This window comes from Nycticebus coucang, chromosome 6 (assembly GCF_027406575.1).
Source record: "Nycticebus coucang isolate mNycCou1 chromosome 6, mNycCou1.pri, whole genome shotgun sequence".
In the NCBI taxonomy this organism is placed as follows: domain Eukaryota; kingdom Metazoa; phylum Chordata; class Mammalia; order Primates; family Lorisidae; genus Nycticebus; species Nycticebus coucang.
The window spans coordinates 91,400,935-91,420,785 of record NC_069785.1 but is presented as its reverse complement, the minus strand read 5'-3'; the positions used below and the strand labels follow the sequence as shown (position 1 = coordinate 91,420,785).

General features: G+C 45.9%; 1 protein-coding gene across 1 annotated transcript in view; it reads right to left on the bottom strand.

Moving 5' to 3' along the window:
• The window catches only part of KLHL2 (kelch like family member 2), a 123,941-nt gene extending 119,619 nt beyond the window's left edge, over positions 1 to 4,322 (bottom strand). The window contains exon 1 of the mRNA XM_053593194.1: positions 3,988 to 4,322. Coding sequence (XP_053449169.1) covers positions 3,988 to 4,013 — 26 coding nt within the window. The 5' untranslated portion in view covers positions 4,014 to 4,322. The remainder of the gene's footprint in view (positions 1 to 3,987) is intronic.
• Positions 4,323 to 19,851: the final 15,529 nt, after the last annotated feature.

The window sequence follows — 19,851 nt, the reverse complement described above, 5'->3', positions numbered from 1 at the left end:
AGTCCCAGCTACTTGGGAGGCTGAGGCAAGAGAATCACTTAAGCCCAAGAGTTGGACGTTGCTGTGAGCTGTGATGCTACAGCACTCTACTGAGGGCAACATAGTAAAACTGTCTCAAAAAATAATAATAATACACACACACACACACACACACCCCGATGCACTATAAAAACAAAAGAATTCTGGAGTAATCTACAACAAGGTGCCAAATTCACAGTAATTAAACTTCATAGAATTAGGGAGAACATTAAAGGTAACTGCAGTAGACTGCAAAGATCAGGCTTCAATGAACTTTTAACTAGTCTGTGACAAAATGGACAATGGATAAGTTTTCATAAAAATTGCATTTATTAAATTCAAGCACTATCCTTTAGTCAGAGATTATGTCCTTCCTTATATTTGAGGAAGGGTATTAAAATTTTTTCTTCTTTCATAAAAAGATGGTGATCAAGTTGGTAATTCTTATTTTACAAATAATTCTTTTACTTGGCAAAACAAAAAAACTTAAAAATTCCATGTCCAATTTCAATTTTTTTTTTTTTATTTTACAGGTCAGTGAAAAATCCAAAAACATGAGCATATCAGCTCTGATCCAAGCAATGCGCTGTCCAATCCCTCAGAATACAACCAACAGTTGTCCGTCCATCAGTGCCTGACCACCTCTCCTGACAAGAGTCTAAAGTGATGTAGAATCATCCACTGAAAAGAAACGGGTGTTGTCTGAGGAGGGTTTGATCAGTTTTGCCGAGGAAAGGCAGAAAGCAAGGCCTGTACAGAGTATGAACACATGAGCCAAGAAAATGGTTCAGTGAGGGAAGGTGAAAGGGGGGCACCCAGTCCTACACCTCACATCCTTCCTTCAACTCAGTTAGGAAAATCCTTCACTCCAACAACTACGAAAGCTAGGCTGTGTAAAACACTTCTGAAGTGAGGGCAGATCACTTCATATTTCCATTGGGGCCCATCTCAGTTTACTCGCTGAAATTCCTTCACTAATCTACATCTAATTTTTAGTTGCACATCCTTCTGGTTTAATTGTAAGCAAATGGGTCACACGGTCATCATACCACCCAAAACCTAAAATGCAACAGAATCTAAATGCCACCTACACTCTAGGTTGCAAAACACTGTAAGGAGAAATACAAAGTCCAACGACAATTGATACGAGAATTAAAAAAAGATGAGAAGAGCTTGAAGGCCGGGGAGAGAACAAAACCAAATTTTGAGGAGTCCATCCTGATGCAACTGGGGTGCCTGGGCACAGATGCCTGCCATCCTCCCCGATGTGCTCACAGGCCAAAGGGGAGCGAGGTAAACTTGGATGGTTAAAGGAAACACAAGGAAAAGCACAAACAACGTCAGGCTGAGACAGGCATTCAAATACTTGCAGATTGAATGAATTAATAAACAGACACTCACACAAAAACAATCTGGGTCCGCTGCTCGGGAGGGTGAGGCAAGAGAATCGCCTAAGCCCAAGAGTTAGAGGTTGCTGTGAGCCGTGTGACGCCATGGCACTCTACCCAAGGGCGGTACAGTGAGACTCTGTCTCTACAAAAAAAAAAAAAAATCTGGGTCCCTGCTTCCAATCACACCATCCAAGGCACTTTAAATCCAAGTCAAACATCTTTCTTTGCCTTAAGGCTCAGGGTAAACACCTAACCTTACGAAAAGCTGAACTTTCCCAAAATCTTCCACTGGATTCTGTCCTCGCCCAGCAATGATGCCCAGTGAAGTCCCTGCCCCAAGACATTGCCAGTGTTTCTCAAATCCATGTGATCAGGTGGCAGGAAGTTAATAGGAGTGGAGACAAACAGGCCAAGGATTAGGAAGGGGAAAAAAATAAAAATTCCTGATCCACAGAGAATCAAATAACACTGTGACAAGTTCTAGAATGAGGGTGAGTCCTGGATAGTCCAAACAAAAATAAAACCTATTTGTGTTTAAAATTAAACAAACAAGTCTCCCCAACTTCAGCCACCGATGACTAACAGTTCTCACAATTCTTTGGTCCATGCTGGCATTCCAGGTTTTCCATTTCATCCCAGCCTCTGTTATTCCAGCACTACTGATGAAGTCTCAATACCAAAGAACTGTACTGGTCATCAAAATTGTTAGCTGGCCTGCCCTACATTCAGTTTATCAATATCTGAATGAACACGTCTGTTTCTTTTTTTTTCTTTTTTTGTAGAGACAGAGTCTCACTTTATGGCCCTCGGTAGAGTGCCGTGGCATCACACAGCTCATAGCAACCTCTAACTCCTGGGCTTAAGCGATTCTCTTGCCTCAGCCTCCTGAGTAGCTGGGACTACAGGCGCCCGCCACAAGGCCCAGCTTTTTTTTTTTTTTTTTTTTTGGTTGCAATTCAGCCGGGGCCAGGTTTGAACCCGCAACCCTGGGTATATGGGGCCGGCGCCTTACCGACTGAGCCACAGGCGCCGCCGTCTGTTTCATTTTTATTACTTATATTTAAATTATTTTCTGTGTCTCGATTTCCTCCCTCCAGAGACTGCTTTTCCACGCCTTTCTTTCCACCTACATCCTAAGATTCCCTTGCTCTTTCCTTTAGTTCCCTCTGCTACAAAAGTGAAGAGGGACTGCAGAGAACTGACCTAGGGGGCAGGTTTGCTACAGACACACACACACACAAATGGCACAACCTGCCTACAGAGCTTCCGCGCCTGGACGGCCCATGCTCTGCTCACCAGCAGGTGTTAACGACCCAACTTGGGGGCTCAAGCCCCTCCCCTAAGCTGCTGAAGAGCAAGACCAGATCACAGAGCCCTCCAAGGCACAGCAATCCAGAAGTGGCTGAGCCCTCGCTTCCATTCGCCCAGGAGGGTCAATTCAAGTCTTATCATCCACTCCAGGGACCTGTTCCACTCAAGCTACAAATTCTGAAATGCACTTTTAGAAATTGTAGTTCCAGAATCCCATTAGCTCTCCTGAAAGGACTCAACAGCAAAAAATTATTCAGCTCAAGCGAAACAGCCATATTTGGGCTGGAATTCTACCAAATAATCACCAGAGGCTGGTGAGGTACAACTGCCGTGGGCTGAAGCTAATCTAACCAAAACCGACAAGGCTCCGTGAAAAAGCTCTCGCGAAAGGCAGCCGTTTTTCACAAGGAGCTCTGTCTGTGGTTTGAAAAGTCAGATTCAAAGGGCTGTTGTTGTTCCTTCCTAAAGGACCAGCAAATCAAAATTGAAGTCTTCAAAACTCCTGAGGATTTAAGGTCCACTTTTACCAATACGTTTTAAAAACAAAACCCAAAAACCGTTGTGCTGAATAACGTAGTAATATCTTCTACGTGATTTTCGTGCTGTTATTATTTCTAGGGAGTAATTCTGTCGCGGGTGATCTTTTGTGGACTTTGGCACCAAAGAAAAAGACACCTGTGCTTGCTAAGTCGATGCACTACGAAGCTGCCCAAGGTACCAGGAAACAAGATGCTCTGATTTCTGACTGAAATCTTCTGCAGCGCCAGGTAAAAGAGGTCATATGTCCTGAACCGCCGCGGCTCATTCAGTGATATGAAGGCTCCTCGGACCTTAATGTTTTTAGAAATCCGAGAAGCGAGCAGCCTAAGATCACTTCCTAGAGACACGGCGTTTGGTACTTTGCAGTTTCCCTTTTTCAACGAACTCCGCGCGTGCCGGCTCCAGCCCTCGGAAAGCGGTGGGCGCGGGAGCCGCAGCCGGGGTCGGGCGGAGGCAGAGGCGGGACCGGCGGAGCCCCCCACGCACGGCCCGTGCCCCACTCTCCCGTTCTCCGGGGACCGGGAAGACCCTTCCCTGGGAACCCCGGGCAGCGTTTTAAGTCGCCGCCGGCCGGGCTGAGTTTCCGTCCACGTCCGCCTGGACACTGCAGGCGCCGCGCCTCGTCACGTCCCGCACCTCCCGCCTCCCGCCGGTGCCCCGGGCCCGCGCGTGTCGCCGCAGCGGCGCGCTCATCCGCAGCGGCGCGGCCCGCCCGCCGCTCACTCACGCAGGAGGCAGCGGCGGCGTCTCCATGGTGGCTCCTCTCGGTCTTCAGCACGCAGGCAGCGACCGCCGCCGCCAGCACCATTCCAGCCGCGGACGCCGGCACCGCCCGCGCGCCCAGCCGCGTCCCATCCGCCCCGGAGGGGGCGCCGCGCTCGCCTCACCGCGCGCCACCACCTGCGGCGGCGGCCCCGGCGGCCATGGCCCGCTCGGCCGGCGCGCTCCGTATGCTGCGCGGCTCCCGCGCTCGCCCGTGTGCGGGCGGCAGCGGCGGCGGGACGGGCGCGCGGACTTGGCCACTTCCGGGTTCGGCCCGGCCGGCGCCGGCGCGGTGACGGGGGGCGGGGCGGCCTCGGGGGCGGGGAGGAGCTCCCGCGGCACCGCCCTTTCCTCTCGCAGCCGGTCTTTGGGTCACTGGGACGGGGGAGCGAGGAAATGGGGGCAAAAGGGTGCCCGAAATCCCCGCTCGGTATTCGCGGCGCGGTCACGTCGTTCTCGGTTCGAACCGGTGCCGAGGGAGGAGAGACGGGTGGGCACAACCAACCGAATCCTTTACAAAGGATGCAGCTGGGGCAAGAAGAAATGAACGTGTCTGCCCAGGGTCTCAGACGCCGGCTGGCGCTGCCTCCTCGGCGCGCTCTGCGTTCCCCGGGCGAGTCACGCGAGCGCCTGCGAGGCCGGGTTTGCTAGGGAAGCGGCAGCAGAACCACGGCTGTCCCCGTGGAGCTGGCCGTCCGTCTACACGGCCGGGGTGGGAGAAGCAGGACTCAAGGGACGCTGCTATAAAGAAAAATGAGTGTGAGGATGGTCAGGGAGGGCCTCTGAAAAGGCATCAGCTAAACAGAGGTGGAATAACAGGAGCCTTGAGTGACGCAATTAATGCCCAGGCGCGGGGAGCCACGCAGACGCTCCTGAGCGGGACCCTGCCAGCCGCCCTCGGGGACGGAGGCGGAACTGCAGAACTGGGCTTCTGTGTGCCTGCTGGGAGCAGCAGCACGGGACCTTGTTAGAAATGCGAGTGTCCCAGGCCCATTGCCGACCCACTGAATTATAAACTCTGAGGGTGAGGCCCAGCCATCTGTGCTTTACCACCCCTCGGCTGCTGCTGGCGCCTCCTGGAGTTTGAGACTCTGGGGGAGCTGGGAGGCCGAGTGAGGTCGGGAGCAGTGGTTGGGTGTGGGGGACAGTCACAGATCCCGTAGGCTTTGTAAGGCCATGATAAAGGACTTTGACTTTAAGTGAGATGAGAAGCAGCTGGAAAGTTCTGATCATTAAAAGGATGACTTTTCTTGGGTTTATTTTAAAGTATTCAACAGCCCCCCCCCCAAAAAAAAGGGGTGAGGTGAATAGACGAAAGAACATTGGCAAAAAGTTAATAATTTTTGAGGCTAAGTGACGGATGCATGGGGTGGTCATCACTTACGTGTATTTATGTGTATATTTTAAAGGTTTGTAATAAAAAGTTCCTTTTTTTTTTTTTAAGAGGACAAGTTTGTAAGGGCAATATACGTAGAGAGACAGGAGCGCACACACGGAGACGAGCCTAGACAGGGCGAAAAATAAGGAAGAGTGGGATCCAAAATGGCCCTAAGGGTTTTGACTGGGGTCTGGGGAGAAGGGAGTCGCCCTTTGCGGAAATTGTCGAGGTTGGGAAGGAGCAAATTTGGGAGGGGACGTACCGGTAAGATCTGATACAGATGTGGTAAGTGTGAGATGTCTGCAGAACGACCACGTGGCGATGGGTGTAGACAGATGTGTGTATCTGGGTTGTACATAAATTTGGAAGTTGTCAGTGTCTAGATGGTACCTGAAGTCCTAGCCTGGCTTGAGATCACCTAGATAATGTAGCTACAGAAAAGAAGAGGACCAATAAGTGAGCACAGGGGCACTCCAACATGAAGAAAGTAAGATGAGGTGGACTCAGAAAGGAGGATGGATGGAAAGGCACAGCTAGTAAGATGGAAAGAGATCCAAGGGAAGTACCCTGGTAGCCTCCAAAGCATTCCAGGAAAGGGCAAACGCCTGAGCACACCTAACATGAGCTGATTTCACACACCGCACTCACGATGAGTGATTTGTCTAGTATTAGTCATGGATTTTTCAGAATTAAAAAAAGTCCTACTTCATACGGTTCTTGTAAGAATTAAATGAAATAACTCCCATAAATGTATAGTTGAAAGCGCTTAATGGGAGTTGCTGTAATTGTACATTATTGTATGTGGCCATCCCCTGTACCTGATCCAGCCAGGAAAGCCATGGTGGCTTGGATCCATCCTTCTACAGGCGAGCTCGGTGCACAAGGCTGGCTGACTCGCTATTCCAAGAGCTCTCTCAGAGAAGGGGGGAAAGGGAAAAAGCAAAACAAAACACTTTTCTATTGCTTTTCTATCTTCCCACCCCAAATATGTGGGGAAGTGTGTGGGAAGTGTTCTGTGTAGGAATAAAAAATGAAGACATGTCCATCTGACAGATAGAAACATAGCCCCTTTCAGAAGCTCCGGGTTGGTTTTGTCAGTCACTCTTACCTACTGCTGAAAGGTTCCAGCTCACCTAGCACACTAAACATCTATCCAAGCCTTTTCTTTCACCATCATTTGTAGGCTTCACACGTAGGCTGAGAAACAGCGCGTCTTTACCCACATACAGTTCAACCTTGCTTACAGTTAAATGTCACATCACAAGCTCTAATACCCCAGTGTGGCAGCACCTGGCAGATTCAAAGACAGTCTGCGGCTGTAATCCATAGCTCTGTTCCAGACCCCATTCCCTGCAGAGAAGAGGAAGAGCTGAACCCACAAGTCAGACCCTGAAATCTAGATTACCCTAGGATTTCATCAAGTGAGCCCTTAGGGCTCTCTAAGCAATTTGAAAATCCACCCTGAGCCTTTGTTGGTTTCTGAAAAGACAGTGACAGAACTCTTGGCTTTCAGACATAAGCAGACTTGTGTAAGATTAGTAGCAATTTACAAGGCCAAAGTTTCCTTTTCATCTCTCTGTGGGCCAGAGGCAACCTCCATACTTAACCATATCCCACTATTGACAAGAAAAAGGAAACAAAAATGCTTGACAGTATGAACAAATCCAGTGCTACTGTGGGCAAAAACTATTAACACTTACTCCTTTGACTTAAACGAAAGATTAGGACCCAAGGACCCAAGACTTTTCCTTTCCATTTCCTTTAGCATAAGAACTGGCTGTAAATAGAGAGGCAATGGCCTCTTTTTTTTTTTTTTAGAGAGAGTCAACAGAGTCTTACTTTATCGCCTTCAGTAGAGTGCTATGGCGTCACAGCTCACAGCAACCTCCAGCTCTTGGGTGTAGGCGATTCTCTTGTCTCAGCCTCCCAAGTAGCTGAGACTACAGGCGTCCACCACAACACCCGGCTACAACGGCCTCTCCTGATTGGATTAACTTGACTCACCTTTGACCATTATTTTTATTTTTTTATTTATTTTTTTTTTGTAGAGACAGAGTCTCACTGTACCGCCCTTGGTAGAGTGCCGTGGCGTCACACGGCTCACAGCAACCTCTAACTCTTGGGCTCACGCGATTCTCTTGCCTCAGCCTCCCGAGCAGCTGGGACTACAGGCGCCCGCCACAACGCCCAGCTATTTTTTTTGTTGTTGTTGCAGTTTGGCCGGGGCTGGGTTTGAACCCGCCACCCTCGGCGTATGGGGCCGGCGCCCTACTCACTGAGCCACAGGCGCCTCCCGCATTTTTATTTTTTTTTTTTTGAGACGGAGTCTCACTTTGTCACCCTCTATCGAGTGCTGTGACATCACAGCTCACAGCAACCTCAGACTCTTGGGCCTAAGCAATTCTCTTGCCTCAGCCTCCCAAGTAGCTAGGACTACAGGCGCCTGCCACAATGCCCCGCTATTTTGTTGTTGCAGTTGTCCTTGCTGGTTAGCTGGCCTGGGCTGGGTTCAAACCCACCAGCCTTGGTGTCTGTGGCCAGCGCCCTACCCACAGAGCTATGCCTGACTGTTCTTTAGATGAGGCCTTCTTACCCTGAGCAGAGGGAAGAGAGCTTACAAAAGTCCTTTTTGGGCAGCGCCTGTGGCTCAGTGAGTAGGGCACCAGCCCATATGCCAAGGTTGGTGGGTTCAAACCCAGCCCCGGCCAAACTGCAACAAAAAAAATAGCTGGGCGTTGTGGTGGGCGCCTGTAGTCCCAGCTGCTTGGGAGGCTGAAGCAAGAGAATCCCGTAAGCCCAAGAGTTAGAGGTTGCTGTGAGCCGTGTGACATCATGGCACTCTACCCGAGGGCGGTAAAGTGAGACTCCGTCTCTACAAAAAAAAAAAAAGTCCTTCCTTTTGTTATATTGTTACGCTGTTGCACTATGGTTAGATTAGTAACCATAATCTAAAACTAATGTGTATGACCAGAATGTATTACTTATAAAGAAGATGAAAACACCATGATTAACAAGTCCTCCACAGTAGCTACTGGCAAAAATGACTTATAGTTGACATCAGATGTTGCGATAGAACTAATGACATGGCAGGGCAGGCATAAACATGTCTCATGGCAAGAATCTAGGAACTGAGCTTTGCGCCTATAAAGACTTAACTTCATCAAAAAATTCAAAACTGTTAAATCCTGTATTAGTAGTTCCTTCCAGTATAAAAACAGCAAGAATGAAGAGTCACTCATTCAAAAATAGATACTAAAGAAGAAGACCTTCTAAACAGTCTTTATTTTCTATCCAAACGAGTTAGCCTAAAATGCATTACCTAAATTGCTTTTCTAATTTTAAATTAGGGATTTTGCTTTCACTATATTGTTTTAGAAGCAGCTTGGTATATGCGATATATTAGAAAGTATTTAAAAATACTTTTGTGAGACTTTGCAGTTCAGCAAATGGATTTGTCAATACATTATTTATCACAAGCTCTGTGGTATCAAATGAGGTAATGTGAGTCTTCTGCTCCACACCAAAAGAAAATCTTTAATTCAAGGAATTCGTCGTTTCCATGAATCCAATTTACTATCCAAATGCTTGCCTCCTTGTTTTAAGATACCAACTTTACTTCCAGCACAGAACACCTGCCCATTGTCCTATATCTGAGGTTCCTAGAGAAATGAATGCAAATTGCTGCAAAGTGTAATTGAAAATCTGTTGGAACTGGTACAGGAAGTATCCAAAAATAGGTTTCACACTAATGTATATCAGGTAAGCATTTTCTCTGTGGCTTTTTTAAGAAAAGGAAATTTACTCAATCTGTTTTCACTGGTATATAGCTATATAGTGTCTATTTATATAATCTGGTGATGTAATACCTCATTATAGAATTATCTAGGGCTAAACATCTTTCTACACAATCAGCAATGCTGGGGGGATGAAAAAAGCAAGTAAAAATTCTTTTTTTTTTTTTATTGTTGGGGATTCATTGAGGGTACAATAAGCCAGGTTACACTGATAGCAAGTAAAAATTCTTAATAAATTATGCAAAGCATTATTAGCTTGTCATCTCTAATTATGCAAACACACATACACAAAAACTTTCACCCACAGCTTCTGTTTGTCCATCACAGCTGACTGTTAATAGCGCTGGTCCTAAGCAAAGTTGTAAGATCAGTTTGTTTTGCATTCTCGTTTCCCCCTTCTGTTCCCTTTTTTCCTGGTAACATTGATACATCTCTAGCCTCTGACCCTCACCATCTACAGGTCTCTTGTGTCCTTTCACTCTGTCGCCCTGGGTAGAGTGTCATCATAGCTCACAGCAACCTCAAACTCTTAGGCTCAAGTGAACCTCTTATCTCAGTTTTTCTATTTTTAGTAGAGATGGGGGTCCCCTCTTGCTCAAGATGGTCTCCAACTCCTGAGGTCAAGTAATCTGGCCACTTTAGCCTCCCAGAGTGCTGGGATTACAGGTGTGAATCACCACACCTAGCCCCCCTCTCTATTGTTTTAATCACAAAATTGTTGACATCAAATTGTGATGTTGAAATGTGTCTCTTTCATCAATAAAAGTATGACTAAATAACACTATAAGAGGAATGCTTTACTTGGTAAGGTGCAATACTGTGTGTAAGAGATAAAATATATTCTCCTTGAACTTTAGACCTTTTGAGACCAAACCTCTGGGAGTTTGTATTACTTGCTCAAATTGTAAAAAGATAGTCTTTCACGCCCGTAATCCTAGCACTCTGTGGGGCTGAGGGGGGTAGATTGCCTGAGCTCACAGATTTGACACCAGCCTGAGCCAGAGCAGGACCCTGTCTATAAAAAAAAAAAAAAAAAGCCCAGCGTTGTGGCAGGTGCCCCTAGTCCCAGCTGCTCAGGAGGCTGAGACAAGAGGATCACTTGAAACCCAAGAGTTTGAGGTTGCTGTGAGCTGTGACTCCAGGACACTCTACCGAGGACAACAAATGGGACTCTGTCTCAAAATAATAATAATAATAAGTCTTGAATTTCCACATAAATCCTAAAACTTGAGCTCAGCCCAAGTCTTGGAATTATTTTTGTGAGTAAGCATCCTTTGCCAAGAAATCCTTTCTAGTTCTTAATCTGGTACTAGTCAGCTTCTGGATGCAGAGAGGCATGTTTAATGCAGGATATACGTAGTTAGTCAATTCCTGAGGGATCCATATTTCTTCATTTTCCTTGTTAAGATCTTGGTAATAATCCAACCCCCAAAATAGAATTAAATCCAGGCGACATATGTATGAGAACTATTCTTCATTGAACTAAAAATGAACCTGAGCTGCCATTTTGAAGTCTTTGTTAAAAGCCAACTAAAATTAAATCATAAGAAAAATATTCCAAGTCACATTTTCTAAGGCAAACCAATCTTAATTTTATTATACTTACATATACATATCAGCTTTTTCAATACCAAGTGGTGAAAATACTGACGACCCTAATTTAACTTGCAATTGCCACTCCCCTGACATCCCCTATACTTCCTGAACTCCTTTCCTGGTTTATTTTTCCAGGAATAATAAACCCGGGTTCGGGGCGGCGCCTGTGGCTCAGTCGGTAGGGCGCCGGCCCCATATACCGAGGGTGGCGGGTTCAAACCCAGCCCCAGCCAAACTGCAACCAAAAAATAGCCGGGCGTTGTGGCGGGCGCTTGTGGTCCCAGCTACTCGGGAGGCTGAGGCAATAGAATCGCTTAAGCCCAGGAGTTGGAGGTTGCTGTGAGCTGTGTGAGGCCACGGCACTCTACCGAGGGCCATAAAGTGAGACTCTGTCTCTACAAAAAAAAAAATAAATAAACCCGGGTTCGAACCTGGCCAGGGCCAGCTAAACAACAATAGCAAATGCAACAAAAAAAATAGTGCTGTGGCAGGCAGGTGCCTGTGGTCCCAGCTACTTGGGAGGCTGAGATGAGAGAATCGCTTGAGCCCAAGAGTTTGAGGTTGCTATGAGCTGTGACACCACAGTACTCTACAAAAGGTTGCATAGTAAGACTCTTCTCAAAAAAAAAAGAAAGAGAAGAGAAGAGAGGGGAGGGGAGGGGAGGGGAGAGGAGAGGAGAAGAGAGGAGAGGAGAGGAAATTAAGACATTAAGTTAAGGTCCAAGTCCAGGGATCCTTGAAGGGATTTCAGGCTTTATATGAAGTGAGCAGACAGTTACTGGGGGAGTGCGTGTGTTTGTCCAGGTAGTAGGATAAACAAGCTCTACTTTAAGGGTTTTTGTTTGTTTGTTTGTTTTGTTTTTATTTAAGAGACAGAGTCTCATTTTATCGCGCTCAGTAGAGTGCTGTAGCATCACAGCTCACAGCAACCTCCAACTCCTGGGGTTAAGCCATTCTCTTGCCTCAGCCTCCAGAGTAGCTGGGACTACAAGTGCCTGCCATAACGCCCAGCTATTTTTTTTGTTGTTGTTGCAGCCTGGCCAGGGCCGGGTTCAAACCCGCCACCCTTGGTATATGGGGCCGGTGCCCTACCCAATGAGCCACAGGCACCGCCCTACTTTAAGGTTTTTAACCTGGCACTGGCACACAAAAGTAATGCCAGGTGGGAGTGAATGGAAGCAGGAGGTTGAGTTGGGAAACAGTTACCAGAGTTTATGTGTAAGGTGATAAAAGTTTGAGGTCAAGTGGTATAAATGAAGAGAGGGGTCCAGACGGCAGAGGTGGATGGACTAAGCATGACTTGGTGACGGAGCGGATGTGGGGACAGGGAAGACACAGTAGCCTGCAAATATGGCAGAACCAATCAAAATAAGATGGTCATGTGGGCTAGATGAGCATGTGCATGGTCTCAGGCCCACAGAGTTTGCTTTAAAGGGAAGATATCCCAGTAAAATGTCCCACAGGAACACCAGGTACAAGGGTAGAATCAATCTCATGAATGTAGTGGCCCCGGAAGAAACTGGCAGTACTGCTTTCTGTGAGCTGCTGTGTTACTAGACGAAAGCCCTCCTCACTGTTCTCTGCATAGATTGGCATCCCAGTGTTGCTTTCTTTATTGTTAATTTGTATAATTAGTCAAATAATGCATGACTGCATTCTTTTTTTTTTTTTTTTTTTGTAGAGACAGAGTTTCACTTTATGACCCTCGGTAGAGTGCCATGGCATCACACAGCTCACAGCAACCTCCAACTCCTGGGCTTAAGCGATTCTCTTGCTTCAGCCTCCCAAGTAGCTGTTTTTTTTTTCTTTTTAAGACAGAGTCTCACTCTGTTGCCCAGGCTGGAGTGTCACGGCCTCAGCCTAGCTCACAGCAATCTCAAACTACTGAGTTCAAGCGATCCTCCAGCCTCAGCCTCCCAGGTAGTTGGGACTAAAGACACCCAAAACAATGTCCAGCTAGTTCTCTTATTTTTTGTGGAGATGGGATCCCACTCTTACTTAGGCTGGTCTGCAACTGCTGAGCTCAAGGGATCCCCCTGCCTTGGCCTCCAGAGTGCTAGGATGATGGGTGTGAGCCACCATTCCCAGCCTGACTACATTCTTACAGTAAAAATTCAAAACCATAAAGTGAAAGTTCCCACTGACCTCTACCCTCCTCTTCTCACCAGAGGGAATACATGTTAACTGTTTTTCTGTGTCCTTTCAAATGCTTTTTCTATGTGGTTGCACACGTGTGCAGTACATATAGGAATCCTGGGGTTTGCATTTGTTTGTTTCACCAAAGTCTCGTGCTGCAGATGCCTTCAGCCCGCTAGCAGCTGCTGCGGATGCCTTACTGCCAAATTGCTGTAGCTTCAGGGAACCCAGGCTGGGAAAGCTCAGCTGCCAGTTGCCAATACATCCAGGAATTGAAGTGACACAAATTTCAGGGAAGGTTTTGAATGTTAGGAGGTCGGCTAATACATTAGGTTAAATACTAACCTGCCCGGTGGATACTCCATTACAACAGACAACTTCCCCCACCCCTCTTACCAAAACACACACCCTCTTTTGACAATCTTATTAGAGTAAAACTCTAATCCTTAGGGAGCAATAGTCAGAGCCATTACTTCCCCAGTAAAGATTTTAAGACTTGGATTTTACTTTGAGAGAAATCCTTAGGATTTCTAGATTCTCTATTTTTGTTTTGTCATATCTTTTGTTCCAGTCTTTACTTTTTCTCTCCATGATTTCTCACCCCAGTTTTATCATCTAAAAAGACCTGGATGCCAGGCGCTGTGGCTCACACCTGTAATCCCAGTACTCTGGGAGGTTGAGGCCGGTGTGTTGCTTGAGCTCACAGGTTCGACACCAGCCTGAGCAAGAATGAGACTTCATCACTAAAAATAGCTGGGCATTCTGGTGGGTGCCTGTAGTCCCAGCTACTTGGGAGGCTGAGGCAAGAGGATCACTTGAGCCCAATAGTTTGAGGTTACTGTGAGCTAGGATGCCACAGCACTCTACCCAGGGCACAGAGTGAAACTCTGTTTCAAAAATAAATTAATTAATTAATTAAATTAAAAATACAAATAAATTGGCTCAGTGTCTGCAGCTCAGTGGTTAGGGCACTGGCCACATACACTAAGGCAGGTGGGTTTGAACCTGGCCCAGGCCTCCTAAACAACAATGACAACTACAACAAAAAAATAGCCAGGTGTTGTGGTGGGTACCTGTAGTCCCAGCTACTTGGGAGGCTGAGGCAAGAGAATCACTTAAGCCCAAGAGTTGGAGGTTACTGTGAGCCGTGACACCACAGCACTCTACTGAGGGCAACATAGTGAGATGCTGTCTCAAAAAAAAACCCATAAATAAATAAATAAAATTAAAAACATTCTGTGTCACAAATAAATAAAATTAAAAATTAAAGACATCCTGGGCGGCGCCTGTGGCTCAAGGGGTAGGGCGCTGGTCCCATATGCCGGAGGTGGCGGGTTCAAACCCAGCCCCAGCCAAAAAAAAAAAAAGAAATTAAAGACATCCACCATTACTCAGATCTCCTAGGGCAGCGGTTCTCAACCTGTGGGTCAAGACCCCTTTGTAACAATGAAAATAAATCACAGCATTAGGAAGGTAACCACTGTCCTAGGGGTTAAGAAATCTGAGTAATGGTGGATGTCTATTCATTCTATTTTGGCCAAAAGCTGCAGAAATTTTATTCTTTTATGTTTTCCTGGTTAAAACTTCTTAAAGCCATAGTAATTACATGCCTACTTGTAATAATGAGTTACTTTAAATCATGCTTAAATATTGCAGCAACATGTACTTTATTTAGCACAATCCATTTTTAAAGTTCTAAGTGTGGGAAGCTATATGTATTCATAATTATAGTTTAGTTGAATGTGCAATATTTTTGGAACAGTGAAGTAGCATACTTTGTGGGGGTGGAAGGAAAATATGTATTTTTAAATGAACTAAAGTTTTCGTAATGTTCAGTATCTACGATAATTTTAAAATTCATTGGTTCTGTTTTATATCATAAGCTGTGAATAAAAATATCTTTATACAATGAAATCTCACTATTGTGGTTTTCAAAATCCATGCCATATGACCACCACTAACAACTTTAGTAATTGCAACTATCAAATCATCTTTGAGAGATTTTTCTCTTATACTGAACACCATACCAAATAATTTTTGCAAGTAAATGGAGTGTCTTTCATCAGATCAACTGAAAATAATTTATATTTCATCAATAACTAATTATAGTCATGGTCTTAGAAAAGTATGGCTGAAGCCATTTTAAAAACTCATCTAATCCATTTGCCCACTCTCAAACGTGACTGTAACCGATTTTAAAGGCATTCAGGGAACATTCCAGGACTTCTTCCAGTAACTCATTCCACAATTTTACAGTCCTTTTCAAGATTCAGAACCTAGCAGTGTGTTTGCTGTGGAGGCAGATTCAAAATATATCCTTCCGAGGAACAGCTTGCACCCCTGAGGAAATTTTAGGTATGCACGCACTAAAATTAGAGGGGAATATGATTCATGAGTGAACAGATAATTTGGGGGTGGGAATATCCCAGAAACACTTTCTGGAAAAGGAATACTTTAATCTGGACTTCAGGGGACAGGTGGGATTTAGATTAAAAGAAGAAAAGGGAGTAGTTCCCTCATGTATGAAAAAGAAACAAATGATGGGCTGGCCAAAATTACGGGACTTCCCTAATTGAAACTGAAGAGTAGTTCGTGGGTCAGAAAGAATAAAACTAGACATTTTCCCAGGTGCTTCTTGAAGCTTAGATGAAGAGTACCTTGAGAATGATCTAACAATCTGGCATGGTGGCTCAGGCCTGTAATCCCAGCACACTGGGCAGCAAGGTGGGAGGACCGCATGAGACCAGGTGTTTGAGACTTGCCTGGGCAAAATAGCAAGACTCTGTCTGTGCAAAAAATAGGAAACTAGGCAGACGTGGTAGCTACTTGAGAGGCTGAGGCAAGAGAATCACTTGAGCCTCAAGAATTTAAGTTGCTGTGGGCTGTGATGACTCCACTGCACTCCAGCCCAAGCAACAGGATAAGACCTTGTCTCTAGAAGAAAAGAAAGAAATAAAATGTTCTAGCCGGGCGTTGTGGCAGGTGCCTGTAGTCCCAGCTACTCGGGAGGCTGAGGCAGGAGAATCGCTTAAGCCCAGGAGTTGGAGGTTGCTGTGAGCTGTGTGACACCATGGCACTCTACTGAGGGCCATAAAGTGAGACGCTGTCTCTACAAAAAAAAAAAAAAAAAAGTTCTAGTATGCTAGAAAACAGTGAAGCTTTTTAACAAGGGAGCAAAATATTCTAGGATGACTTTAGTGAAATTTATCTAGTAGAAGTAGACAGACCTCGCTGAAAGTTGAGAGATTTTAGAAGGAAGGGCATTTATGAAGGAATCATTACACATGCATTAAAATTAAAAAAAAATAGACATACCCAGTGACATGGCAATTCCACCTCAAGGAATTTATCCTAAAGACATAATCATAGATGCATATGAGTCAGCTACCAAAATATTTAATACAGCATATTTATATAACAATAAATTGGAAACCCAAATTGACCAATAGGAGACCATCTAAATATTATTATAACACCACTGTATAATGGCTATCATAGGTCCACTAAAATTATATAGTGTAAGAGTTAATGTCATGAAAAGATGACCGTTTTTGGAAGAGAAAATCAAATGACAAAATACTGTATATAGTATGATTCTATGTATGTAAAAGACAAAAGGTATGTATGTGTCCATCTCTGTGTGTAGCTGGTAAGTTGGAAAAATATGACATGTTTTATCACGTAAGAAATGCAATTTTTGTTTTCCATCGTCCCTTTATACGTGTGTTCATTAATGTGATCTTTTCTTCCTCTGAGATGAAATGGTGAACAGGCTGTGACTCTCAGATAATAGAAAGCCCGTGCTTGTTCTAAAAAGCTATGACTCGGCCTTAAATAATAGTCAAAATTTCAAACTTTATGTTAGTTTTTCAATTAATTAACTTTTTGTTGCAGCTTTGGCCAGGGTTGGGTTCGAACCTGCTACCCTTGGTATATGGGACTGGTGCCCTACTCCCCGAGCCACAGGCACCACCCTTTATGTTACTTTTTCTTCCCTCTCCAGTCTTTGACCTACTACAGTCTGAAGTCTTGTATTGGGGAAAGTGGGGAAGGGGTGAAATTCCTCTGCAATACTCTTCAGGCAGGATGGCTAGTGAGGAAATTCGAATGCTGGAACTGCCTCTACACTCTGAATCAGTACATTCACCACTCCAATTTTGTATTACTTTGTGTGAAAAATGGAGCTAATAATGTTTGGCCTACCTACATCTTAGATTTATTGCGAGCATCAAGTTGTCTCACGGGAGCAGCATTGTTTTGCAGAGTTAAAAAGTGTTGTAGTTGCATATTAACAAATGCAATCCAATAGACTAGAGACCTGAAAGCAAACGCCCACCAGAGGCCAGGGCGATAACTAGTAACTAAATCAGGCCAGGTACAAGGTAATAACCAGCAAGTGACCACTGCCCTTAATGTGAGGAAGCAATGGGTAGTGGTCGTAGACATAGTGACGGGGAAATGACGAACTCATGCCCAGTTAGAGGGAGCAGTCGCCCCTCAGCTGTGAGCCGTGTTTGCCGTGGAAAAATACAAGTCATGTTGCTCCATCTTTTGATATTTCCAGGGAAGTACTGAGTTCTGATTTTTATGTGAAATCTTCCAAGTTTTCAACATTAACAACTAATTCAAGTATGAAACACTGTATACACCAACAATGAAGTAATAATGAGCAAAGGCTACATTCAGTCCCCAAGACACTACTTCACAAGTCTACACTAAACTGTAAACAACTTGAAGGCAGTGGCCTGGACTTTTATCTCTGTGTTCTCAAGACTCCACACAACATGTGACAAATGTGGTGCCTAATAAATACTGGTAAAATGAATGGATGCGTGCTACTAAATTGAAAGACTGCTTGTGAAGATATCAAACAACTCAAAAAGGCTGAGTGTGGTGGCTCACACCTGTAATCCCAGCACTCTGGGAGGCTGAGGCCAGTGGATTGCCTGAGCTAACGAGTTCAAGACCAGTCTGAGCCAGAGGGAGACCACATCTCTAGAAAAAATAGCCAGGTATTGTGGTGGGTGCCTGTAGTCCCAGCTATTGAGGCAAGAGAATCGCTTTAGCCCAGGAGTTTAAGGTTGCTGTGAGCTGTAACGCCAGAGCACCGTACCAAGGGCAACAAGTTGAGACTGTCTCAAATAAAACAAACAAAAAAACTCAACATTGCCTTTTGTGTAGGGGTTATTTATGTAAATTTAATTGTAAAGCATCCTCCCTTTTATCTTTTCTCAATAGGTCAATGTAGAATGAAGAAAGAAATAGAAGAAAGCTAAAGGAATAGATACAAAATAGGAGACTGATGTGAGCAAAAAGATAAATTAAACCAATAAAAGCATACAATATTTAGTTATTTCTGGTGCTCTACTTAATCTCCCGTAATGAGGTTAATTGGTCTGATTGACGTGGATGAATTTAGCTAACTGAAAGGCCGACAAGAAGAATTTAGGGGAACCTGGTATTTGTTGTGGGAACGGCTGGTAGTCAGACAGGATGTCCTGGGGATGTGATGTTTCAATTCAATTCAACTAACTTCTGTTGAATGTTTGAGATGTCAGCAAATAAAACAAAGATTCCCTCCACGTTCATGGAGTTTATATTGTACTGGAGGAGATGGATGATAGTCCTAATACATTAGAAACTTACACAGTATGTTAGGAGCTGTGGTGCTCAGCTTTGTGTACCCACTGGCTAAGCTACACCCTAGTTATTCAATCAATGCCAGTGCTGGTGTTGCTGGGAAGGTTATCCTAGATCACCCGGCTTGGCCTGCTGCAATCGGGGGCAAGACCTTTCAAGTAGAAGCTGTGCTTCTAATCACTGCAGACATGAGGAAGAGCCACTAGGGTTGAGACAGAGAAGGGCAAATGGGGCAGATCATGCTGGGCCTGGGACAGGTCCCTCCAGAGAAGTGCAGACAGCTGCAGAGACAGGGGGCTGCAGGGGCAGGGGGATTACAGAGGCAGGGGGCTGCAGGGACAGGGAGCTACAGGGACAGAGGGCTGCAGGGGTAGGGGGATTACAGAGGCAGGGGGCTGCAGGGACAGGGGGCTGTAGGGGCGGAGGGATTACAGAGGAAGGGGGCTGCAGGGGCAGGGGGCTGCAGGGGCGGGGGAATTACAGAGGCAGGGGAGCTGCAGGGACAGGGGGCTGCAGGGACAGAGGGCTGCAGGGGCAGAGGGATTACAGAGGCAGGGGGCTGCAGAGGCAGAGGGCTGCAGGGGCAGGGGATTACAGAGGCAGGGGGCTGTAGGGGCGGGGGGATTACAGAGGCAGGGGGCTGCAGGGGCAGGGGGCTGCAGGGACAGAGGGCTGCAGGGACAGAGGGCTGCAGAGGCAGGGGGATTACAAAGGCAGGGGGCTGCAGGGACAGGGGGATTACAGAGGCAGGGGGCTGCAGGGACAGAGGGCTGCAGAGGCAGGGGAATTACAGAGGCATGGGGCTGCAGGGACAGAGGGCTGCAGGGACAGGGGGATTACAGAGGCAGGGGGCTGCAGGGGCAGGTGCTGCAGGGACAAGGACCTGCAGGGACAGGGTGCCCGCAGGGTCAGGGGGCCCTCAGGGGCAGGGGACAGCAGCAGCACGGAGGACTTGTGGATTGGAATTCCTAGAGAAAGAGAAAAGAAAAACTTTAGTCAGAAAGTGGAATCAGCCTCACAGGCTGGAGAAGATGAACCCTGAGTCAAACTGCAAAGGGCAGGTGAGAGGGACAAACGGAAGTTGGCATGTTGGAAATCTGCACCCTAAGAGGTAAGAGAATGGAGTAGAAAGAGCTTTCTACATGGCACTGCTGGAAAACCAGAAGTTAATTTTGCACCTGGAAAATGACATCTAGTTTTGTAGCAATGGATCTGGAATTATGGTCATGAGAGCAGAAATAAAATTTTGTTTTACTCCCTTGTGTGTGTGTGTGTGTGTGTGTGT